General features: G+C 37.2%; 2 protein-coding genes across 2 annotated transcripts in view; one reads left to right on the top strand and one right to left on the bottom strand.

Annotated features, from left to right (window-relative positions):
- Positions 1-27,253, top strand: part of GPT2 (glutamic--pyruvic transaminase 2) — a 690,974-nt gene that overhangs the window by 284,042 nt on the left and 379,679 nt on the right. The gene's annotated exons all lie outside the window — the stretch shown is intronic.
- The window catches only part of SHCBP1 (SHC binding and spindle associated 1), a 36,514-nt gene continuing 19,279 nt past the window's right edge, over positions 10,019-27,253 (bottom strand). Inside the window, exons 6-13 of the mRNA XM_049787393.1 lie at positions 25,301-25,534; positions 25,050-25,218; positions 23,893-24,013; positions 17,914-18,045; positions 16,884-17,002; positions 15,366-15,452; positions 14,716-14,857; positions 10,019-10,447 (exon numbers count right to left, since the gene is read on the bottom strand). Coding sequence (XP_049643350.1) covers positions 10,122-10,447; positions 14,716-14,857; positions 15,366-15,452; positions 16,884-17,002; positions 17,914-18,045; positions 23,893-24,013; positions 25,050-25,218; positions 25,301-25,534 — 1,330 coding nt within the window. The 3' untranslated portion in view covers positions 10,019-10,121. The remainder of the gene's footprint in view (positions 10,448-14,715; positions 14,858-15,365; positions 15,453-16,883; positions 17,003-17,913; positions 18,046-23,892; positions 24,014-25,049; positions 25,219-25,300; positions 25,535-27,253) is intronic.

Consider the following 27,253-nt stretch of genomic DNA (forward strand, 5'->3'; position numbering starts at 1 on the left):
TTTGTACGTCACAGTTGCTGCTTCGGTGGTCTGACTGGTCACGTGCTTCAAATTCTAAAAGAAGGTATAACCTAGAGATAAAGTGTACGTTAAAGAGTTTTCTTGGGACATTCTCGTAGTGCAAGCTGGGTATAGTATCTCGTGTGACTGGGCCCCAAGATGCCATCTTAGTTTGTCCACCCTTTGTATCCAAGAACGCCTGTGGATAGAAAAGCTGAGAGGTTATTTTAAATATAGTAAGATTAAGGCATTAAAACATAGTGTTATGAGATGTTTCCATTGGAGTCAGTGATTTCCTGTGGTGTTTTTTACTTTGATCCTGTATAAGATCCCTAAGGGATTATTATGGGCCTTTGTATTAGAAGGCTGATTACCTACCTGTTCTCTCAATGCCGCTGTTTCTGCTTTCTTTGTGGTATAATGTGTTGTCAAGAGTTTGTGTTGCTCCTTTTTCTTGTATTTTGGACCCTACTCCCGAGTATATGTTGACTATTACAGTGTTTGGAGTTTCTACCCTGTTAAACCCTGTTATTTGGTTGTTGAGTATTAGTTGTCTATAAGGTGTATGTTCTAGGTGCTTCAGAATAGTGCTATCATTCTGTGTTTATCTTTCGTCTTCTGACTTACTTCGTTTAATATAATATGTTCTAGGTCCATCCACGTTGCTGCAAAGTCTGTGATTGTATCATTTCTGACTGCCATGTAGTATTCCATTGTGTATAGATACCACATTTTAATGATCCATTCATCTGTTGTTGGGCATCGAGGTTGGTTCCAGGACTTGGCTATTATACTGAATGCTGTGATGAATAGTGGTGTGCACACATACTTTGGAATGAATGTCCTTCCAACTTGGGGGTAGATACCTAAGAGAGCAATTGCTGGGTCAAATGGCAGCTCAATTTTGAGTACTTTGAGGACTCTCCAGACTGTTCTCCATAGGTGTAGGACTAGGGGCATTCCCACCAGCAGTGGATGAGAGTGCCTTTCATACCGCATCCCCGCCAACACAGATTGTTCCCATTATTTTTGATGTGAGCCATCCTCACTGGTGTAAGGTAGTACCTCATTGTTGTCTTGATATGGATCTCCCTGATGATGAGTGAAGGTGAGCATGTTTTCATGTGTTTGTTGGCCATCCTTCTGTCTTCCTCAGAGAAGTGTCTATTCATTTCATCTCCCCATTTTTTATGGCTTTATTTGGTTTTGGGGGGCTCAGCTTTCTGAGTGCTTTGTATGTTCTAGATATCAGCCCTTTATCTGATATGTCGAGTGAAAAGATTTTTTTTCCCATTCTGTTAACTGTCTTTTTGTGTTAAGTAAGGTTTCTTTCGCCATGCAGAAGCTTTTTAGTTTGATGTAGTCCCATTTGTTTATGTTTGCTGCTAAAGTTCTTGCCATTGGTGCTCCATCCTCGAAGACCTTTTTGATATATAGGTCTTCGAGTGTTCTGCCTATTTTATTCTCGATAAACTTTATAGTTTCGGGTCTTATTTCAAGGTCTTTGATCCATTTTGAATTGACTATTGTATAAGGAGTGAGGTATGGGTCAATTTTCACTTTTGTACATGTGGTTTTCCAGTTGTACCAACACCATTTGTTGAATAGACTTTCTTTGTTCCATTTCAAGTTCTTGCCTCTTTTATCAAATATTAGTTGACTGTATATCTGGGGGTTTATGTCTGGGAATTCTGTTCTGACCCACTGTCTGAGGTCCTGTCTCTGTTCCAGTACCATGCTGTTTTGATCACTATGGCTTTATAGTATAGTTTCAAGTTAGGTAAGGAGATGCACCCATCTTCTTGTTTTTCAGTATGTGTTTGGCTATCCTGGGCCTTTTGTGGTTCCATATGAATTTTGTGATTGATTGTTCTAATCCTTTAAAGAATAATGTCTGAATTTGGATTGGGATTGCATTAAATCTATACAGTAGTTTGGGTAGGATAGTCATTTTGACTATGTTAATTCTACCTATCCATGAGCACGGGATGTTCTTCCATTTTTTAAGATTCTCTTCAATTTCTTTCTGGAGTGTTTTAAAGTTTCCCTGGTATAGGTCTTTCACTTCCCTTGAAAGGTTGATTCCTAGGTACCTGATATTTTGTGATACTATTTTAAATGGAATTGTATTTTTGATCTCTCTCTCCTTGACTTCGTTGTTTGTATATAGAAACACTACTGTCTTTTGTGTATTGACTTTGTATCCAGCCACTTTACTGTATTGGTTAATTGTTTCTAGGAGTTTTACTGCGGACTCTAGGGTTTTCAATGTATATCATCATATCGTCTGCAAATAGAGATAGTTTGAGTTCCTCTTTCCCAATTTGGATTCCTTTGATTCCCTTCTCTTGTCAGATTGCTATAGCTAAGATTTCTAATGTTATATTGAATAAGAGTGGAGAGAGTGGACAGCCTTGCCTAGTTCCTGACCTGAGTGGGAATGCTTCTAGTTTCTCGCCATTAAGTATAATGTTGGCTATAGGCTTTTCATAGATAACTGTAACTATCTTGAGGAAGGTTCCTTCTAACCCTATTTTGCTGAGTGTCTTTAACATGAAAGGGTGTTGGATTTTGTCAAAAGCCTTCTCTGCATCGATTGATATGATCATGTGGTTTTTGTCTTTCTTGTTGTTGATGTGATGTATAATGTTGATTGATTTCCATATGTTGAACCAACCTTGCATTCCTGGTATAAAACCCACTTGGTCATGATGTATGATCTTTTTGATGAAGTGCTGGATTCGGTTAGCTAAGATTTTGTTGAAGATCTTTGCATCTATGTTCATTAGTGAGATTGGTCTATAGTTTTCTTTCTTGGTGGTATCTTTGCCTTCTTTGGGGATGAGTGTGATATTAGCCTCAAAAGGAGTTGGGGAGGATTCCTGTTTTTTCAATGGTATGGAAGAGCCTATGGAAAAGTGGTAATAAGTCTTCTTGGAATGTTTGATAGAATTCACCTGTAAATCCATCTGGGCCTGGACTTTTGTTCTTAGGGAGTTTCTTAATTACATCTTCAATTTCCTCTGAGGTGATTGGTCTGTTTAGGCTTTCTAGTTCTTCCTTTTCTTTTTTTTTTTTTGGGTCTCACCCGGCAGTGCTCAGGGGTTACTCCTGGCTTCACGCTCAGAAGTCGCTCCTGGCAAGCACGAGGGACCATATGGGACGCCGGGATTCGAACCGATGACCTTCTGCATGAGAGGCAAACGCCTTACCTCCATGCTATCTCTCCGGCCCCATAGTTCTTCCTTTTCCAATCTCAGAAGATGGTATTTTTTCAAGAATCTGTCGGTTTCTACTGGGTTTTCTAGCCTAGCTGAGTATAGTTGTTCATAATATGATCTCATGATATGTTGTATTTCTTGGGGTTCTGTTGCAATCTCTCCCCTTTCATTTATGATCCTACTGATTTGGGTGTTTTCCCTCTTTTTTTGGATGAGTTTTGCCAGTGGTTTGTCTATCTTGTTTATTTTTTCGAAAAACAAACTCCTGGTCTCATTGATATTTTGTATTGTTTTCTTAGTTTCTATGTTGTTTATTTCTGCTCTGGTTTTTATTATTTCTTACCTTCTGGTTGTGGTTGGATTTCTCTGCTGCTGTTGTTCCAATTCCTTGAGGTGATCCTTTAAACTGTTGATTTTGTCATTTTCCTGTTTCTTGATATAGGCCTGTATTGCTATGAGTTTCCCCCTAATTACTGCTTTTGCTGTGTCCCACAAATTTTGACAAGTTGTCTCTTCATTATAATTTGTCTCAAGGAATCTTTTTATTTCTTCCTTGTGTTGCTCTTTGATCCAGCTGTTGTTGAGCAGCATGTTGTTTAATCTCCAGGTATTAGTTTTTCTCCATTGCTTCTTCTTGAAGTCAATTTTGACCTCTGTTACATAGTGATCTGATAGGACGCTTCTAATGATCCTTACATTTGTGGTCTTATATAGGTTGGCTTTGTATCCTAAGACATGGTCTATTCTGGAGTAGGTTCCATGTGGGCTTGAGAAGAATGTATATTCTGCTTTCCGGGGATGGAGGGCCCTATATAAGTCTATTAGCCCTAGATCTTCTAATTTTTCATTTAGAGCTCTTATTTCTTTGCTATTTTTGTTTGGTGGATCTGTCCAGTGGTGATAGTGGAGTATTGAGGTCCCCTACTATTATCATGTTTCCCTTCATGTGTTTCTCCAGGTTTGCAAGCAGTTGCCTCACATGTTTTACTGGCTCTACATTAGGTGCATAGATATTGACCAGGGTTAGTACTTCTTGATCTAATGTTCCCCTGATCAGTAAGTAGTGACCCTCTTTGTCTCTGATCACTTTCTTGAGGTTGAATGCAATTTGGTCTGATATAAGAATGGCTGTCCCTGCTCTTTTTTGTTTTCCATTGGTCTGAATAATTCCATCCTTTTACTCTTAGCCTGTTTATCCTGTAGTTATGTGTTTCCTGCAGACAACAGAAGTCTGGTTTATTTTTCCTAATCCAGTTCTCTACAATGTGTCTTTTAATTGGGGAGTTTAGTCCGTTAACATTTAGGGAGATTATTGACAGAGATGACTGTTGTGCAGTTGTGTTGTGTAGGGTGGTTTTTGTTACAATCAGGGGTTTGGATTGTGTAGTTCGTCTCTGAGTAGGTCGCTTAGGATTGGCTTTGTTTGCACAAATATTTCAAGTTCATTCTTGTTTGAGAATGATTTTAGTCTGTCCTCCCATATGAATGATAGTTTTGCTGGGTATTGAACCCTAGGTTGGAAATTTCTTTCATTCAGTCGTTTAAATATGTCATTCCACTGTCTTCTTGCTTGAATTATTTCAAATGGGAGATCTGGTTTGATTCTTATGTCCCTTCCTTTGTACTTGAGATTATTTTTCTCCCTATTGCTTTAAGGAGTTCATCTTTCTCTTTGTTTTTTTGCCATTTGGATTACTATATGTCTTGATGTTGGTTTATTAGGGTCTATTTTATTAGGGACTCTCTTCACTTCCTGGATTTGCACTGAAGTTTCTTTCCAGAGGGTGGGAAAGTTCTCTATTAGATCTCTGACTACTTTTTCTTCCTCTTTCCCTATTTCCTCCCCTTCTGGTATACCCATAATTCTTAGATTGTTTCTTTTGTCCTTGTTCATTAGATACTGGACTTTTCCTTCCAGTGCTTTGCCTTTTATTTCCTTGTTGGTTTCTTGGTCATTTTTTGTTTGCAGTTTTCCTTCGAGCTCTTCAATGTGCTTCTCCAACTCTGTATTTCTGCTTGTAAGGCTTGTTACTTTGTCTTTTAATTCCTTCAATTCTTTTTGTATGGAATCTCTCATGTTTTTTTAACATTTCTTCTTTAATTTGGCTGATTTGTTCATCCATAGATTTCTTATACTCGGTAGCTAGCATTTCTTTGATCAATTCTTGCATTTCCTTCTTCATGGCTGTTTTAGGTCTCCTTCCCATGGATCTGTGTGTTTTGGTGGACTTGTAAACTTGCTAGGGTTTATCTCCGTATCTCCAGATATTAGGGTTCTCCTTGATTTACCCATATTTCTTTGCATTTATTGGTGTGGTTTGGAGTGCTGTGCCTTCTAAATTCAGCCTGCTTTGGTCCCCTGTGGCATGGGGATGGGTCCCCTCCCTGAGCGTGGTTCTAGAGGGGGGTGTTGGGTGGGCTCGCTGAGGTTTGGCTCCTCCTGTGCTCTTTATGTGGCCTGATTCGTTGCTTTTCTCTTTTGTTGTCAGCTAGTGCAGGTCCTCTCCTGGGCACAATGGTGGAGGGTGCTGCTGAGCGGAGCTCCTACACCCCCCCTCCCCTATCTGGAAGTCAGCCCTCCTTCTGTGGGTCTGGTCAATTTCCTTCTCCTTATTCCTGCCCAGCCAGTGTAGTTCTGCTCCTGGCCACAATGGTTGAGAGTGCTATTGAGCCTAGCTTTCTATTCTCCCAACCCTTTCTGGAAGTCAGTGGAGCTCCGCCCCCTCCTAGCCTCAGCAAAAGAAATTCCCGTAGTCAAACCCACCCAGTAACTGCCCTCAGCCCTTGCAGAGTCTCAGGTCCACTCCGGGGCTCAGGGGGGTAGGCTGCTCTAGGTTAGCCAATGGTCCAGGTGGCAGGCCCAAGCTCACCCAGTCTATTGGTCCTAGCCCGTCCCAGCGGCGCAGAGTGGGTCAGGTGCAGGGTTCTCCTCACCTGGTCTGCACTCAGCTCAGGCTCAGGGGCGCGGGGTGCGGCGGTGAGAAGCCTGTCTAAGGCTCCCACGTGGAGTGTGTGGAGGTGCCGGGGAAAGCACTCACCTGTGTGCTCTCCGCTCGAGTTTGGGGTCCCTAGGAGGGGCGTGGGGTGCAGCAGCAAGAAGCTTGTCTCAGGCTCCCACATGGAGAGTGTGGAGGTGCCAGGGAAAGCACTCACCTGTGTGCTCTCTGCTCGGGCTTGGAGTCCCCCTTATTTTTTTATAACTGAAATCCAACTATAAACATTTTTTGTAATCATGGTACTTAGATAAAAATATTTTTATTTTAAAAATAAAAAATAATGCTAGTTATAAGGTTATAGGAGCTTCTACAACAAGCTGTACAAGGGGGAACAGTTGCACTAGCATTACGGGGTAAAGGAGGGAGATGTGGGATGCATGCTGGGAACAGAGGTGGAGGGAGGACAACACTGGTGGTGGGAATGCCCCTCACTCATTGTCACTATGTGCCTCAAATATTACTGTGAGAGAATTGTAATTTACTTCAATCACAATAAAAATTAAAAACAAAAAAGATTATAGGAGTTTATACTAATTACTATAAAATATTTGTTCAGTTTTTGTTTTGGGGTTTGTTTTGGGGCCACACTCACACTTGGTGGTGCTCAGGGGTTATTCCTGGCTCTGTGCTCAGAAATTGCTCTTGGAAGCTGGAGAGCTAGCAAAGTGGTAGGGCATTTGCATTGCACACAGCTGATCCAGGACAGGCAGTGGTTCAAATTCAGGCATCCCATACAGTCCCTGTATCTGACAGGAGTGATTTCTGAGCACCGCTGATTGTAACCCCTCCCCCCCAAAAAAACCCCCAAAAATCCAGAAACTGCTGGTTCAGGGGACCACTTGGGATGCCAGGAATTGAACTCATGTCTATCATGGGTCAGCTATGCACAAGGCAAACACCCTACCGCTGTGCTTTCTCTCTGGTCCCCTAGAACATATTATTTCTTTAAATTTTTTAGTGAGTTACTGTAAATGCTATTCCTGAGTATAAGTGAATAATAAAAAAAAAAAGATGACAGAGGATCTGAACTGTGCTAGGACTTGACCTAAGATGAGAGACTATTCTATGCCAGTATTTGTATCAATCAGGGTAGAGTCCATGCTTTCCTAAGCCAGGAGCAGGGGTGCAAGTCAGGAGACTCGTTCCATGAGTACTTCTGGGCAATACAATTATTCTAGAGGACTCTCACACAAATGGGTGATGCTACTAGATATGATCCTGGGTAGGGACAAGGTCATGGTCTCTTAAGTATAGTCAGGATGGATAATTCCCATCTCACACTGCACAGCAAAGACGAGGCGAGTCATACTAAATGTGCACTGGGAGTAGGGCAGAGTAATGTGCCAAAGAAAAGGGATCAGTATCCTATTACAGATCTCCAATGTTACAAAATTTTATGATTAAAAAATTATATATATATATATTTCCTGTTATGATCACTGGGGAAAGAAGTTGTTTAACACATATAAAAATAAAACACCTTGTATATAATGTATAACATTTTATAAATCAAAGGATAATGCTTATAATTAAATACTAAGCATAAAATTTGCATCAAGAAAAGGTAGAATAGCAGTAATTTAAATTCTAAAGAAATTTTAAAAAGGAAATATAAATAAGGCTACCAGTTGCTCATTTGTTGATTTTTTTACCATCTTTTCCCATCTAGAATTTGAGGAATTCTATAAAAGTGGTACATAATATAATTTGTCAAATTCGACCTTTAGCTAATAAACAAAAATATATTCTTAATTTCCTTTCCTTTATTTTTGCAGGGATCTTCCTAGATAAAGCTCAGAAAGCCTGGGCATTATCACAGCAATACTCGGTCAGCAGGGTTGAATAATAGCTCAATCCTTAGTCTCAGCAATGTAGTGCCATGAGGGGCCAGCTGTGGCCCATCAAGGTCACCTGTGTGACCTAAGTGTATGATGGTGGTCCTATACTGAACCCTAGACCTTGCATATGCAAGATACATGAGCCTGATTCCTGAGTTATCTCTTGGCCCTCATCTGTGTTGTTTAACTCTTTATAATCAAGGCAAATATACTCCATATCAGTATTTTTCAACTGAAGGTCATATGGCTCTCTGAGATACCAGTGGATATTCTAGGAGGGCCACAAATGAAAATATCATAAATTGAGCAATGGCACAAAACTATAAGGCACAGAGTGAAATGTAAACAACAAAGTGATGAGACATTGCTCTATGTAACTTCAGTAGGAATATATAAGGTTCATTAATAAATAATCACATAAATAAAAATTAACATATTTTGGTTTAAACTAAGATAGAAATGAATTTGAAAACATGTTATCAAGGAACAAAATATTAATTCTCCTTATCTAGCTATCATGTTATTCATATTCTAACGTATCATGAGTACATAAAATCTAAAATCCAAAATTAAGTGGAAATTCCACTAGAAATTTCATTTTATTAAATTGAATAAGTGGTTTTAAAATGAATATATGAAGCCAGGGATGTGATTCAGCAATGGAGTATATGCCCTGGATGTGAGGCCCTGAATTTGACCCCTGGCACCAAAAGAAAAAAATCAGTTGATGTAGAATAAATAACCTAGCATTATTTCTATAACAGGATTTTAAAAGAAAAGTAACTTACAGTGGTACAACCAAAAATCTAACAGAAATCCTTTCACATTGGGTAGCACTAAAAAACATAAGAATTATAAATTATTCAATATATTTAATATATATTTAATATATATAAAAGAAGAAACATACATTTTTTGAAATCCTAAATATATCAGAATAGTGTGGGTACCTCAAAGGTATGCATCACTGGCAACATGGCCTATAATGTTCTTGGAAAAATAAGAAAATTCAATTTTATTACTTTATCAGTACAACTTTAATCAATAAGCATATTAATGTCACATATACTTTAAATATAAAATCTTTAAAAGCTATTTTACATATCTAGTGCACAGAACTGATAGATTATATAATTATTTAATTGTATAACAAAGTTGATCATAATACTGTTATGGTAAAGGAATAAACATCTTTTTATTTGCTTTATTTGGGGAATTTATTTGTGTGTATGAGTTACACCTACTGGTATCTGGGAATTACTCCAGGATTTGTGCTTAGGGAAACCATATAGGCCTAGATAGCAAATCCAGGACTATCCCTAGCAAAGCATGCAATCAGACCTTTTAGCTCTCTTTCAGCCAGCACCTTCTTTTTAATCATTCCTATTCAGAAACAGTGAAATTATCCTACATAAGCATTGGTTCTGAATAACACCTTTCATTTCTGATTCAAACTTGCAATGCTATCTATGACTATCCTGATGATTATACAGTTCAACATAAAAATGCATCCCAATCATATTCTCAATAAGTCTGATTAGACAGAAAAACTCCCAATCATAAAAGCTTTTATTTTAAGACAAGTATGCATATATAGCATGGAAATCGGGCTTTTTATAAGTGGGATAAGAAACACTAAGAAAAAAAACCCTGCATATCTGACACCTTAATACCTACTACTACATTTTGGGACACTCATTGTGAATTCCTTGCACTTCTTCCAACATTCTGAAGTGCTAGATTCAAGTGTATCTACACCTGAAAGTTACTAATAGGTTTAATATGAGAGAACCGTGTGGGAAAACAAGAGTTTCAAGAAAATAAAATTCCAAGTATTTTCTATTTTACATATTTTATAACTTTTCTTTCAAAGAGGAAATATTTTTTTTCAAAGAGGAAATATTTTATGTGCAACATAGGCAGATAAAGCTATTCTATATAGCATTCAAACCCAATGGAATATATCAAATATCAAATAAAAATCAAAGCAGTCTATAGTAGCAGCAGTGATTACTGGGGCAGGATGTCAAAAATTCCATTTTTGCTATCTATGGGCATTAAAGTGGTCAGAAAAGAAATGTACCAAAACTCCCTTTCCCATTCCACTTGAACTGGTTCCCCACAATTGAAACAAACATTTCCTGCGACATTAAGTTGTCATCCGCTTGTGTGATACCCAGTTCACTCAACCTTTTCTTCTTCATCTGGCCCTTTTGTGTGGATGCTGCAACCAATTCGTTTACAATTTCACAGTTGCCTTCGACTTGATTAGAAAGGTCAGATTTGACATCATGCTCCATTCTACTAGATGCACTGTGAATCAGCTCTTCTAGATCCACTGTTCCAGAGGCAGCTTCCTCTCCACTTGTCTGCGTTTTAAGCACTTCATTTTCTAGAGAAACGAAGTATAACAAATGGAGTTAAGTATATCAATTAACCAATGAAAAAAATACCTATTCCTAAACTAGAGTTTTGAGTTTTCTTTAATTCAAAATATTGATAATGGCAGCATTTTGTGCATGAATCTTCCACCACTGAGATCCCTGATGAGTGTGGACCTGCAAAAGCAGCCTAACAACAGAAAGGAGGCTTGGTGAGTGCAGGTCCCACAGTAGTCAGGGAAAGCAGTCCCAATAATAACAATGTGGCTCTGGTACAGATCTCTGGTGAGGCTGCTCAGAAATTGGGGCCTCAACAACTAAGGGGACTGTGGCCTACCTATCAACACAAGTCAGAGGTCAAGCAGGCCAAAGTTTATACACCTGTAAGGTAATTCCTCAGTCGTATAAACTCCAAGTCCACTTGGAGCTGAATGCATTAGCCTTCAACGTGGGACCCCAGACCCGTTAGGTGTAATGCTACCCTTCTCCTAAGCCCTTGAGCCAGAAAGATATCAATGCTGTCTGTCTGCTCAGTTGCCAGATGCATCATGCTATGCGACCTGCAATGCAGATGACTTATTAGTCACCATTTGGTAACAATTCTACAGATCACAAGCTTAAACTCTACCATTAGAACCTACAAAATGTAAAGAACAATGGAAAAATTCAGGAGGTTAACTGCAAGTAGAGATAGAAAGAAACCTATGCAAACCTGCAAGCCCATCAAAACACTTGACCTTAATATCAGACCTGAAACCATAAGGCATATAGAGGAAAATATAGGCTTCTTCAGATTGAAGCAAAAGATACCACAGATGAAACATCACTGATCAAACAAGTAGAAGCAAAGATAAAAAAAATTGAACTACATTATATTAAGAAGCTTCTGTACCTCAAAGGAAACGATAACCAGAACATAAAGATCAGCTATGAAATGGGAGAAATTATTTACCCAATACCCATCTAATAAGGGGGTTACTAAGATATATATGGTACTCTTTTAGAGCTTAACAACAACAAAAAGTCTAAACTCATCAAAAAATTGTAAGAAGAACAAATACTTCCTTGAAGAAGAAATACAGATGAACAAAAGGTTCATAAAAAAAGTATTCCACATCATTAATTCATTAATCATCAGAGAGATGCAAATTGAAATAATGAGATAATAACTTCATTCACTGCTGAGGGGAATGTCCATAGGTCCAGCCTTTTTGGAAAACAAAATGGACATTCCTCAAAGAAATAGAAATTGAATTCTCATGAATCACCAATACCACTTTAGGGAATATCCTGTAAGGAACTAAAAACACAATGCAGAAAAACCCTCTGTACTCCTATATTCACAGTAGCAATATTCTCAGATGACAGAATCTGGAAACAACCCAAGTACCCGTGAACAGATGAGTGGATAAAGAAACTTTGGTACATCTTACACAATGAGGGGCCGGAGAGATAGCATGGAGGTAAGGCATTTACCTTTCATGCTGAAGGTCATCGGTTTGAATCCCGGCGTCCCATATGGTCCCCTGTGGCTGCCAGGAGCAATTTCTAAGCACGGAGCCAGGAAAAATCCCTGAGCACTGCCGGGTGTGACCCAAAAACCACACACACACACACACACACACACACACACACACACACACACACACACACACACACACACACACACACACACACACAAAACCCACACACACACACAAAAAAAAACCCACACACACACACAAAACATCTTACACAATGAAATACTACACAGCTGTTAGGAAAAATGAAGTCATGAAATTTGCTTATACACAGAGATGGATATGGAGAGTATAATGCTGAGTGGAATGAGTCAGAGGGATAGGGATAGATGTAGAATTATCGCACTCATTTGTGGAATATAAAAACAACAACTACAACATGGTAATAATACCCAAAGACAAGAGATGAGAATCAGAAGGACTGGTTCATGATAGGAAGCTTGCCACAAAGAGTGGGGGAGGGCAATTAGAGCAGAGAACCATTCTGACAATATTTGGGAAGGATCACTATGGACAAGAACTGGGTACTAAAAGAAAATAAAGTGATAGGCATGATACTCATTCAGTAATGATATTGCAAACCAATGTGTAAAAGGAAAAAAATGATGAAAAATGTTTGCCATAGACGCTAGCATGGGGGTAGATCTGGGGGAGGATAGGAAGCAAACTGGGGATATTGGTGGCAGGAAATGTGCACTGGTAAAAGGATGTTGAACATTGTATAACCGAAACTCAATTATGTGTATATCAGTATATGTCTATTAGTGATTCAAAATAAATTAAAAAAAAAAAGAACCATCACCACACTCTACAACAGTGTCAATTTCTCTCTATAATACAGTGTTCCAGTGTACACTGACCCACCACTCTCCACCTCCACCATTATATTATTTCCAATCATTCCATATACTATATGCTTCCTACTAAATACCAGTTCTTAGTTTCGTTGACTTTGGTTTTCTTACTACATCCATTCACCCTAGTGTCTTTTCTCTGGAAAAACCTGTTATCTCTTAAGGTTTCATTTGTCTGGGATTAAAATCACTTTCCTGCTTTATTTTTATTTTAGTTAATATTGATCTGTTGTGTCTTTTACCACTATACCGTCAATTCCAACACATGTTCTTTTAGGCACTGTTATTAGAAACAGCATGTATGGGTTTATTAAAAACTTAAGGCAATCTAATTTTTTATTAATTATTATTTTTATTTTCTTGTAAAGGATTCCAACTGCTATCTTGTATTTTACACAACCATATTTTCATACTAAGGTTTCCTGACTCTCAGTACTAACAGATATTTAATTACTTCCTCTTTTTTATTCTAGAATGCCATTCAGTCAGCAGACATTTCCAGTATATGTATCATCCACTAAACACGGTGTTAAGAGCTATATGCATAGATTAAAAAAAAAAAAGTGATCCTTTTCCTGACGCAACTTTCTAAAGCAGCTAAGTAAGTACCATTAATGGTCAGAATTCTGTTTCCAATGATGTCCACCTTTCTAGGATTTTTCAAAATTGCTAAATAACAAAGGGATCTTGCAGATACAAACAAAATTATTCATCAGAAAAGGAGATAATCTGTTGAGGAAATAACTCAAAATGCGTAAGGACATATCTGAAATGAACAAGTTTGGTTCCCAACACTACAGTACCCTGAGCACAACTGGGTGGTCCTGGTGGCCCTCACTCTGGCCCTGGCATTGCCAGTCTAAGCAACATGCCATCAACTGATCAGCTATTATTGATAAACCTTGCGCACTGCTAGGGAGACTGTGCATCAAGGAAAAGAAAAAAGGAAAGGAGATAATTCTGGGGTACCTAATCTAATCATTTGAGCCCTTCAAAAGTAGTTTTCTCTGAGGTCGCAGGGTCAGTACAAGTTCCTTTAAACTTTCCCTCACCCATGTCAATGCCCAATCCTTTCTGAAACATACATTTCATAGTGATTTGAGCATGGATTGAAATTTATGAATTTTCCTTTCACTGAATTAGCTCAGTTTTGCTACCGAGAAATGCAGGCAAAAGGAAGGCACAAACTTTTATCAAAAATAAATAAAAAGCAATCTTCATGAATCTCTCCAGTAAATGCTACCTTTAATGTAATGCACTTGTTTCTCTGCCTCTATCCCTAAAAAAATACCAGAAGGAAATATCATTGCTATCAAAGGTTAATCTTTATCCTATAAATTTATAAACCAGGTAGCATGATATGGGAACAAGTAGGACCTTAAAACTACGTATCAGTTTTGAATAAATATTTCAATTAATTGATCTTGAAAGTATCTTTCACCCTTAAGAGTTTATAATAGTAGGACATACCAAGCTTTTATATCTCTTAATATATATCAGCTGCTACTGCTGCTACTACTACTCTTACATGGTTTACAACAGTTTCTCTGTTATTGTCTTATACTTGCAATGCTACTTGCTGTGCCACCTGAATAGAAATAATATCTCTTCACTACTGTTTCAAGGTTCCTTCTGTCAGCTTTTTTTTGGGGGGGTTGGGGAGGCCCACAACCATCGACACTCAGAGGTTACTTCTGGCTCTGTGCTCAGAAATAACTCCTGGGGGAGATGCTGGGGATTACGTAAGCCTGGGTCAGCTGTGTGTAAAGCAAAAAACTCATTGTGCTATTACTCTGGCCTGCCCTGTCAGATTTTTTTTTTTTTTAAGAAAAGGAAGAAGACTCAAATCCTTGATCAGAATTAAATACTGAAATTAAGTACATGAGAGCAAAAATTCAAAATTACCTTGAGTTCCATCTTGTACATTTTCTTCAAAGTCAGAGAAAATTGTAGGCTTCACTAAGACAACACCATAACCTTCATTATTGTGAATGATGTTATTCACCATAGATATTTGGGGGATGTCATAATGTTCATCTAAGAAATCCTGTGATATTGAGAATACATTTTAAGAAACCATCATATTCAATGCTGTCTGTATAAAAAATTTTCAATTTTTTTAGGCATTTCTAAAAATAAAAATAGAAAAGACATGTTGATTAATGTGATAACACAGCTTGAACTGAATGACACATAATTTAAATATTAGCAGAGAGTGATTGCAAGTCTCTGTGAGATTCCTTTAAATGCTATATTTGTACATTCTAAAACCAGAAAACGGGCCAGAGAGATAGCATGGAGGTAAGGCCTTTGCCTTGCATGCATAAGGATGGTGGTTCGGATCCTGGCATCCCACATGGTCCCCGAGTCTGCCAGGAGCAATTTCTGAGTGTAGAACCAGAAGTAATCCCTGAGCGCTGCCAGGTGTGACCCCCCAAAAATAAAACAAACAAACACACAAAAAAAAAAAACCCCAGAAAACAACATGAAAGTTTAATGATAAAACATTCCTTAGGTGAAAACTTTAAAACGAGAGGGTTTCAGAAGGTGCTCACCTTTATGAGAATTCCTTCTTTGCAGTGATGTATCCCATTGTCACTCAAGGTGCACTTACTTCCAGGATATATTTCAATACCAGCACCCTACATGTTACAAATCACAATTAATCTTTATTTTCGGTTTTTTGTTTTGGGGCCAGAACTACCTATGCTCAGGGATTATTCCTGGTTCTGTGCTAAGGGATCACTACACACTGTTCTCAGGTCACTTGCAAGGTAAACACCCTACCTACTGCACTCTCTCCACCTTCAATACATTTTTAAAAGGAAAGACTATATGAGATATGCCATAATTATCTCTTAGACTTTAACATGGTGCAGATAATAAGTGTCTTATGAAAAGTCCAATTAGCTCTATCAACACTTCAAAATATGTCTACCATCATTTATCATGCTCATTCCATTTTCCTACCCACTCCCGCACCCCCACCCAATACATCAATGGCTAAGGATAGCAATATTAAATTACTGTTCCACTCTTTTTTACTCTGGATATATGTTTTCTGATTCTAGAAAATAAAAAAGTCACTTAATTATATTAGAAGATATACTTATTCAAACTGGTCATCATCTTAGAAATATTCAAGTAGTAAAACAGTATCAGAATCTGGAAAATATATTTTGAGGCTAGATATAAGAACTAATTTTAAAAAATGAACCATTTAGGGGGCCAAACACAATGAGAGTTATGGCCAATCCCAGTTCAATCCCTGACACTGTACATGGTCTATCCCAGAATCTCCAGAAGTGATCTCTAAGCATAAAGCCAGAAGTAAGTCCTGAGTACAGCTGGATATGGCCTAAAAACCCAAGCCCTGCCTCCCAAATAAATCACTTGATGGTAGTGATGGTGCAATAACTTTGGACATCAATACCATAAAGTTTAACATTATCATAACCATGTTACTTAAACTATAATAAAATAGTTTAGGCAAGAAAAACATATCAAGAGTATCCAGATAATACACACACACACACACACACACACACACACACACACACACACACACACACACACAAACAACCCCCAAAAAATCTATGAACCTCTTACTATGCTGAGTAAAAGAGCAAAGGAATTCATATTGAATGATTTCTTTTATGAAAACATCCTGAAAATACACCTAATTGATAGTGACAGAAAGCATATTATCAAACAGGAATATGAGTCAGAAATGGCAGAAGAGGATAAAAAAGATGGGAGGCAAAAAAAAAAGCATCCAGATAGAAAAGGAAGAAGTCAAGCTCTCACTGTTTGCAGATGGCATGATACTATACTTAGAAAAAAAAAATTGGTTGGAGGCTGGGGGATGACAAGTATGGGAACACTGGTGATGGGAGTTGACACTGTGGTAGGATTGGTGTTGAATATTATACATCTAAAACTCAACTATCAACTTTATAAACAATGGTTCTTCAATTAAATTTAAAATAGTTTATATTAAAAATAAAAATAGTAGTGCATTTTATTTACTTATTAGACGTTAAGGCTGAACTACTTCCAGAAGAAAAAGATACCTTGGCACCATATAAATCTGAGTTCTTCATTAAAAATTCTGCTGAAGTTCGTACTGTGACTCCTGTAGTTTCACATTGTAGTACACAATTTTCCAATGTAGTCTTGCCACGATGAATGACTATGATGAAAATATGCAATCAACTGCTTCAAGAAGTAATATTTTCTAATATTAAAAATGAATGAGATGATATATATAATCTAAATAGTTCCAAAGAGTAATGTCCATTTAAATTTTGCTATTGGAATTACAAATTGATAATAAATAAAACAAATTTGAAAATTTCAAAAGCAGCCTCCTTCAAAAGCAAATGACAATATCAGAAATGCAGAACTACATTAAAAATAAATTTTCATTAAGAAAAAATTATCAAAAAGTAACTTCCCGGGGCCGGGCGGTGGCGCTAAAGGTAAGGTGCCTGCCTTGCCTGTGCTAGCCTTGGACGGACCGCGGTTCGATCCCCCGGTGTCCCATATGGTCCCCCAAGCCAGGAGCAACTTCTGAGCACATAGCCAGGAGTAACCCCTGAGCGTTACAGGGTGTGGCCCAAAAACCAAAAAAAAAAAAAAAAAGTAACTTCCCCTGAAAGTCATGGGAGAAAAACAGGTTCAATCAAGAAAAGGGATTCAGGGGGCCGGAGAGATAGCATGGAGGTAAGGCATTTGCCTTCCATGCAGGACAGTGGTTTGAATCCTGGCATCCCATATGGTCCCCTGTGCCTGCCAGGGGCGATTTCTGAGCATAGAGCCGGGAGTAACCCCTGAGCGCTGCTGGGTATGACCCAATTAAAAAATATGAATGCAATGTGAATGGCTAGTTTGAGGTTAAGGTTAAATGTCAAATACAAAACAGACCACATTCAAAAATAGAATAAACTAATTTTTTACTTTTGAGTAAGTTTCCAAAGTAATCAAGCTATAACAAAATAATTAGCTTCCCATTGACTGGAGTGGTATTTTATGAAACTTGAGTCTTCCAGAAAAAATTTCTAAACCTGCAACAAATAAAACACTAAATATTCAGATACTTACTTAGGATTCCTTCTACAGCATCATGCTGAACAAATTTTATGCCTGAGATTTTAATATCTGCACCTGTACAATCCACAAAAGTGTCTCCTTTGCCCTTCTTTTCTATTACAATATCATCTGGTAGACCATATCCTGTGAAAGAAAGCAAAAATGTTTAAGATATAAAGGAAAAAGGTCTACCACAAAGTTGTTAGACCTTTTCACTTCTTGATTTCTCTTTTGCAAATAATTCCAAATGTCACTTGAGATCAACCAACTACATGAAGTATCTAATTATTCCTCTACATATCTGTAGATATGTAGCAAATGCACAATATTGGTTATTGTTAGATAAGAAAAATATGATAGTCACTGAGATACAAAAATACAAAAAATAATTTTATTATATATAAAAATATTTTTAAAAAATCTCATACACTCCCAAAACTCTTGAAGTTTCCTGTGGAGAAAATAAATAGGAATCTTTTTGTTGTTATTATTAAAAGGATCTTGATCCCCACTTAAGATGGGAGGACAGATTTCCCAGGAGACACAACCAATGATTAGAAGGTTCCACTCCCCACTCACAGACTGAGTTCAATTGGTAATGGTCAATGAGTTCATCAGGCTTATGTAATGAAGCCTTCATTAAAATCCTTTAGAGTATTTTGGAGATTCTCCAGATTTGTGAATGAATACTGAAAGTGTTTTTTTTTTTTAATTCCCCTTTAGCTTTATGGGCCACAGTCAGTGGTGCTAAGTGTGTGTGGGTGGTGTCAGATGTTCTTACCCCCGGTTCTGTCTGGGGGTGTCCCAGTAAAGCTTTGGGACTCATCAGAGCCTGGAACCTCAGACCTGAGATTTAGAGTATGTCAAATATGCTTTGCATAAACACAAGTTGCTGCCTCTCTCTCCTTACTTCACATAAGTTACCCAGAGCAGAAAACGGCCTAGGGAGTTCATAGCCTTGAAACCAAATGTGCAAGAAGCAAAAAAAAAAAAAACAAAAACAAAAAACCTCTCACCATTTCATCACTGACTGAGTATTGGCCCTCTACTAGATTAAGAGAAGTCTGTTTATTCCTAGCTTGGTAAGTGATGTTTTTGTTTTTTGGTTGTTTTTTTTTTTTTTGGGGGGGGGGGTCATACCTGGCAAGTGCTCAGGGGTTACTCCTGGCTCTGCACTCAGAAATCGTTCCTGGCAGGCTCAGGGACCATATGGAATGCCGGGATTCGAACCACTGTCCTTCTGCATGCAAGGCAAATGCCTTACCTCCATGCTATTTCTCCAGCCCCGCTAAGTGATTTTTAATTTCAATAATAAATTAACATTTCACTTCTATTGAATGTGCTATGTCTAAACAGGTGATATTGCTACCTTTATAGATATTTAATTGCAATTTATTATTTGTTAATGCAGAGATTTAATAAGCACTATCTATAATACATTTTCTAACATAAAACCAATATCCCTTAAGATTGAACCTACTTTTATGCCTTTACAAACCTAGTTAGATATTCCCTTAAATTTTTCTTTATTTTCTTCTCTTAACTCTTCCTAAACTGTATACTTGTAGGATCTAACTATCTCATATCAATATTTAACTGTGTTAGTATATATACCATACTCATATAAAATTTTTCTTTATCTACTTATCAATTTACAATTTTGAAGTTGAAAGAGTTTAGATTTATCCATAAATACATGTGTATTTGTGGGGTTTTAGGATTTTTGCTTTATCCATCAATACATGTATAGGTGTCACCATCTCCACAATTAAAAAGATGGCTCTCATATATGGACGTAAAGAAACATAGAAAACAAGTTTTCGAGGAAATTTTCTAAAAATTTTCTCTATAGAACTAAGCTTATAATACAAGAATGAGTTGTGATGAGGGAGCACTTGAGACATTGGTGAAGAAAATGGGGTTGTGGTTTAGAACAATGCATGAATGCATGAAAAGTAAAAATAACAGCACTGTAAATCACGGTATCTTAATAAAAGTAAGGAAAGTAGGGAGGAAGAAAGAATGAAAAGAAAATCATCTCAGAGAAATCATAACAGAGATAGTACAAGGGTTAAGGCACTGGTCTTGAAGACCCTCTCTGCTTTGACCCATTGAACATACAATGCCTGAAGCACAGAACCAGGAGGAAATCCTGAGCACAACTGGGTTGGAGCCAAAAAACAAAAGAAAATAATTTTATTGTTGAGTTGAAAGATTTTAAACCATTTAACCCTTAAAATTTTCTCCAAGATTCTATTATTATAATATATATTAGGTCTGGGGAACCTCAGTGATGGCTCATTGGTTTAATATCCCTGCCTTGCAAGTCTCAAGTTGTGAATTCTATACTGCTGCCAAGCACAGTACCTACAGACTGCTGTTTGGAACTCCTGACACAAAAGGCTGAGTATGCAATCTCCAAGACGTAACAGCCAAGTGTGTGGAAATACCACAACAAAAAGGTGTGAGCCCATGGAATTGGAGAAATAGTACAATGGGTAGGTATAGTTCTTGTCTTGCATAGAGATGACTCTGGCATTCTATATGGTCTCTGAGCTCAGTAGGAGCCAGGAGTAAGCCCTGAATTCAGCAAGTGACCCTAAAGCCAAAAAAATTAAAATAGGGGCCGGAGAGAGAGAGCACAGTGGTAGGGCATTTGCCTTTCACGCAGCCAACCCAGGATGGGCGGTGGTTCAAATCTTGGCATCCCATATGGTCCCCCGAGCCTGCCAGGAGCGATTTCTGAATGCAGAGTCAGAAGTAACCCCTGAATGCCGCCGGTGTGACCCAAAAACTATAAATTAATTAAAATAAAATATAGTATGTGAATCCAACAGGAGTACATCCAAGCACTGATACCAAACATACAATTCTCCCATCAAGCACAACCTAAAAATACAGGCATGAGAGCCAGGTGTATGTGACATCAGGTTATAACAGCAACAATAATAATAATGGACAGAAAGAAGAAAAAGAAAATTAGATTTGAAAATATTCAAGCATCGGGCCCGGAGAGATAACACAGCGGTGTTTGCCTTGCAAGCAGTCGATCCAGGACCAAAGGTGGTTGGTTCGAATCCCGGTGTCCCATAAGGTCCCCCGTGCCTGCCAGGAGCTATTTTTGAGCAGACAGCCAGGAGTAACCCCTGAGCACCACTGGGTGTGACCCAAAAACCAAAAACCAAAAAAAAAAAAAAAAAAAAAAAAAAAAAAAAAAAAATTCAAGCATTATGATAATCTAATTTTAATCTCATAAACAAAACCTGATAATTTTACCTATTATTTGAAGTTTAAAGATCTATATTATTAACCAATAAAAAACAACATGGACCTCTATAAATGTTAAACTAGTAACAGAAGCCAGACCTCTCAATAGACTTAAAAAATTTGGTGCATGGGGCTGGAGCACTAGCACAGGGGTAGGGCATTTGCCTTGCATGCAGCTGACCCAGGAAGGACTTCAATTCTATCCCTGAGGTCCCATATGGCCCTCCGAGCCAGGAGCGATTACTGAGTGCATAGCCAGGAATAATCCCTGAGCATCACTGGGTGCGCCCCCCCCACACCAAAAATAATTGATGCGTAAAAAAACTAGAAAACTTGCCTGACTTTCAACAAAATGAGAAAACACATCACCAACATGAAAAAATAATTTTGTGTAAATATCAGTAAAAGAAAGCAAAACACATTAAATAGACAAAATCACTAAATTTACATATGCTTTATAAATATAGACAAGACTTCAGGGACATTAGAGAACACAAAAAAACTCTTTAGGGAATGTTGCCAGTGGAAGAGGCTGCATGAATGAATTATAGATTGTTCTTTTTCTGATTCTTTTTTTTTTTTTTTTTTTGGTATTTTGGGCCACACCCGGCGGTGCTCAGGGGTTACTCCTGGCTGTCCGCTCAGAAATAGCTCCTGGCATGCACGGGGGACCATATGGGACACCGGGATTCGAACCAACCACCTTAGGTCCTAAATCGGCTGCTTGCAAGGCAAATGCTGCTGTGCTATTTCTCCGGGCCCTTTTTCTGATTCTTTTAATATGTCTACCTGTACTTTGCGCATTTTCTATAATAAATTATCAAAATGACAAAAAATATAAAAAACTAATATATTAAGATAAAAAAATAAAATTATTATATAAATAGGTTATATATTCCAAGTAGTTTAAAAGATAAAATCAGGGGACAGCGAGATAGCACAGTGAATAGAGTGTTTGCCTTGCATGCTGCCAATTTGGGTTCAATTCGCGGCATCCCATATGGTTTCCCGAACATGCCCGGAGTGATTCCTGAGGTACAGCCAGGAGTAATCCCTGAGTGCCACTAGGTGTAGCCTAAAACCCAAAATATAAAATAAAATAATCACTTAAGAGTGTATGTTCTATTCAAGAAATACCCATTGTATGTACTGTGAATATCCTTTACATTCTGTTACATAATCACTTCTTACAAACTATTAGATAAAATTAAACTTACGAACAAGAATTTCACATTTTTAGTGTTAACTAGAAATACCTGATTCACCAAAATCTTAAACATTTTGTTTGTAAGCAAATTTAGTTATTTTTATAGGTAACTATCAAAACTTTGTGATTATTTATGTCTCTGGAAATTACATTATAATTTCCTCCACAATCTAGGAATAACTCTTACCTATATGCGAGCTATAATATAAGTGCTTTTTCACTATGCCAGAAATATTTTATTATAGTGATTTTATCCTGCAGATGTTTTACTTACATACATACATCTATTATATATCAAATGTTGGAGTGGAGAAAAACAAAAATTACACACATAAAACAGAAATGAAAGTGATGTGATGTAGCAGTGAACTGTAGAAAATTAAACTCCCAGCCTTGCTTCCAATAAGAGGTTTTGACAAGATAAAGAACATAGCTTAAGCAATTTGTGAACAGCTGCAGAACTCCTGAAATGATATATGGTTTATTGCATTACAAACTTATTACTAACTTGGAGCTCTTTTGGCGGTTAGTTAAACAGGTACATCTAAATTTGGCACATTATAGAAATATACAGGACTGAGATGAATGATTAGGAAATAACCTAAATTTAAAAATATTCTAAATATATGGTAAGTCATGATAAAATCATAACTGCTAAAGTTATTTTTAATAGGATCTTCTAACATCAATTTTCTCAGAAGCAAAACTTTGATCCAGATACAAAATGTAGGTTGTTGTGACATATAGAAAACTTATAAATAATTAAAATAAAGTTGTTTTGGTCTAGTTCCATGATAAATGTATTTTACCTTTCAAAAAAGCTAAATTTAAAACAAAGAACCATTCACACAAATATCCATAACATATGAACTAAGAATAAGCAACAAATTAAAAAATAATAAACTTTGGGGCTGGAGCGATAGCATAGCAGGTAGGTCATTTGCCTTGCATGTGGCTGACCTGGGTTTAGTCCCCAGCAACCTATATGGTCCACTGAGCCTGCCAGGAGTAATATCTGAGCACAGAGCCAGGAGTAACCCCTGAGTACCAAAAACCAAATAAACAAAAATTCTAAAGCTTGAAAAAATATTGCTAAAAATATATTTTTATTTTATAAATAAAGATTTCCTTATCATAAACCCACTTACAATATGGATAAGTATGCTTCTTAAGGATTCTTTTTGTTATATACCTATCTTCCTAACACATATAATACCACAAAAGATCTGCCAAGGCTCAGGGTTACTCCTGACTGTGCTCAGAAATCAATCCTAGCTAGCTCAGGGGACCATATGAGAATGTTGAGGATTGAACCCAGGTCAGTCCTATTCAAGTGAAACACCCTACTAGCTGTGCTATCACTCTGCCCCACGACCATATTTTAATTGCTGAAATAATATTCAATCCTGGTAACATTTATATTTCAAGGAAATTCTTTTGAAAGCATAATCTGTAGATTCAAGCATTTTTAAGTGTATCATGCATAGGAGGTCTGGTGGGCAATCTTCCATACTCACCTTCCAACTCAATAGAGTCAGCAATAGAGAATGATCCATGTACCAGATAATGACCAGGACAAATAATAACAGTATCACCTTCATAACATGCATCTATAGCAGACAAAGGATCACTATGGAACTAGGAGAAAAAAAAAAGAATATACTGAAAATATAAACTCCAAAAGCAACCTGAGTATTAATTACTCTAAGTGGCAATGTATCTTACTTTGAAAAGAGGGACAGACATGATTCATTTTCTTATACTTAGTTTAATTGCACTTGAAAGTTAATGTGTTTTTATAAGCAAAAAGATTATAACTTTTTTTTTTTGGTTTTTGAGCCACACCCGGCATTGCTCAGGGGTTACTCCTGGCTGTCTGCTCAGAAATAGCTCCTGGCAGGCACGGGGGACCATATGGGACACCGGGATTCAAACCAACCACCTTTGGTCCTGGATCGGCTGCTTGTAAGGCAAACACCACTGTGCTATCTCTCCGGGCCCAGATTTTAACTTTCTTAAGTGAAGACAATGATTACTTTTTTAGCAATAGATTTTAAAATTAAGGTATGTACTTTTTAGACAAGGCTATTGCACACTTTTTCATATGAACTGGGAAACCAGAAAATTTGTGTAGCTCCCTTTACTATAATTTTGGCTTTATTCAGTGATCTACAACCAAACCTACAATATCTCTGATGTCTATATTTTTAAGTTATTTCCTTTGGTACTACTACACTAAGTCCAAGGTATGCTTGTTAAATGATTAGTACTGATGGAAGACAATATCCTACCTACATCCCATTTTACAGAAAACCAACTCTGGGAAACTCCTAAGAACTTCATAGATTTTGTAAAAATTTGCCTGGGTGAATCATAAAAACAACAACAAAACACACACACACACACATAAAAACAACAAAACACACACACATAAAAACAACAACACACACACACACCAGCAAACAGTCACCAAGAATATGTTGTCTCCTTATTTCTTTTATTTTTCTTTCCCTTTTTTTGGGGGGAAGGGGGGGTTGTGGGGCCACACCCAGTGGTGCTCAGGGGTTACTCCTGGCTTTGAGCTTATTCCTGGCAGAAGATGCCAGGGATTGAACCTGAGTCGGCCGCATGTGGCAAGCGCCCTATGTGCTATGCTACCACTCTGGCCCCTTACCTGAATTTCTGTTTCTTCCTTACAAGACTCCCGAGAAAGTCTGTCCCTAACCAGGGAATGTAGTAGACCAGTCATCATGATAGAAGAAACCACGTGGGTGACCTTCTGACCATTTGGACGAATACCCTTTGCTTGGATATTAGAATTCTTCTGATATCCAAACACATACCTTTTAAAGAAACCAGAAACCAATTAGTTCTCTAAGATAGTAAGAAACGAAGCTAACAAGGGATACAGTAAAGTCAACATACCTCAACAAAGGATTCTCAATGAGTTTCAGCTTTTGTTTCAACTGTTCAATCTCTGAATACAATTTTAAACCTTCTACCATCGAAATGTTTTCCTGCTCAGAATCAGATTTACAATTTGACAAACTGCTTCTCAAATTTAAAAATCTTGTGTAACTCTCTTCACATTGAGACAAGAGATTACGGTAGTCAACAATAAGTCCTGAAGGAACTCGGTCTTCAAGAATGTCATAATGTCTAAAAGTTAAAAGCAAACTGAAATCAATTGCCTTTCAGACACATTTTCTATCATTAAAAAACCCCATTTGGTCCTCAAAGACACACTAAGAAGTGTTTTATACGATCAAACCAGAAAAAATGTTAAGGCTTCCTGAATAGCACTCCACTATAAGTGGAAGCTATTAAAATTTTTAAGCAACACTACTTCAGGATCACTACTTTATGAAGAATTACACCTATTATTCCTTAGATCCAATCATTTGTGCTACAGAAACTCTGAACAGTCATACCACACATTTTATAATCATTATTTAATAAGAACTTATTCCTCTTTTAGATTTAAAATCTTAATAAGTGAGTGGCAAAGGACACTGGACATAAAGGGTGAAGAGAAAAAGTATCCAAAACAGTTTCATAAGAATGTATAAGATTACCATATTCATAGGATTAAGAATTAGAAATTATTTAAAACATCTAAGTCTTTCTTACATTTAAAGTACCTTTATAGCACAAAATTATGCTAAGTACTCACTGAGAAAGATTATTATTTTCTCTGGAAAAAAAACAAGATTGCCATAACTAACTAAAACTAAACTAAACTAAAATAACCTTCGTGGCACTTAAAATTTATTACATATATTGTCTCAAATATATGAACAGAAAAATAACCTGAGATCATTTCTAGATATAAGATTTATGAATGTATAATAAAGTTAACTAATGAATGTGAAATTAATAGATTTAAAAATAAAGTTAATACTGTCATTACCTATAGTTTTTAAATAATTGCTTTTTTCTCATTTAAAAACATACTGACGAGTCATGAGTTTTGTCAACCTTGACTACATATTAGAACCACTGGAGAGTATTTAAACATACAGATGACAGGTCCACTACTCAGACCAACAAACTGCTCTCTAGAAAATAGAGAAGTATTTTTTAAAAGTCCCCTGACTAATTACAGTTAAGATCTTGAACTACCATGCAAGATGTTTTCTTGTTTGTTTGGGGTTTTCTGCATTTTTTTAAAACTGTCATGTTCTAAATAAGATGGCAAAAAAAGAAAAAAATCATTCTTTAAACAGATTTACAAAAAAGTATATGAACAGCAAACAACAAATATATAAAAATTTTCTGCATTCATTTCAAGTAAATAAATCAAATGAAGTTTGAAATGTAAGGATTCTGTCTATATTGGTTAATCCATACTCATTTAATGAGAACTGGAAACCCACTTTGCAAGTGAGAAATTGAGGGCCAAACCACTGATTTCTTGTTATATGATCTATTATTATAAAGATTAACAATAACGATCTAATTGTAACAAAGATTGTTATAAGATTCAAAATTTAGGGGCTGGAGCAATAGAACAATGGTGAGGCATTGGCCTTGCACACAGATGACCCAGAACGAACCTGGGTTAAATCCCCGGCATCCCTTATGTTCCCCCAAGCCAGGAGCGATTTCTGAGCACAGAGCCAAGAGTAATCCTGAGTGTCACCAGATGAGGCCCAGAAACCAAAAGAAAAAAAAGATTCAAAATTTAAAATAAGTCTTAGCATTTTCAATATTCACACCAATCAATGTTTCAAAGTGTGTAAGCAGTGAATAAACTGTGTTTTAAACCTATAAGATTTTTTTTGTTGTTTTTATTGTGGGCAAAGTGAATTACAAATCTTTCGCAGTAATATTTTTTTTTTTTTTTGGTTTTTGGGTCACACCCGGCGGTGCTCAGGG

The sequence above is a fragment of the Suncus etruscus genome, chromosome 14, assembly GCF_024139225.1.
Source record: "Suncus etruscus isolate mSunEtr1 chromosome 14, mSunEtr1.pri.cur, whole genome shotgun sequence".
Taxonomy (NCBI): Eukaryota; Metazoa; Chordata; class Mammalia; order Eulipotyphla; family Soricidae; genus Suncus; species Suncus etruscus.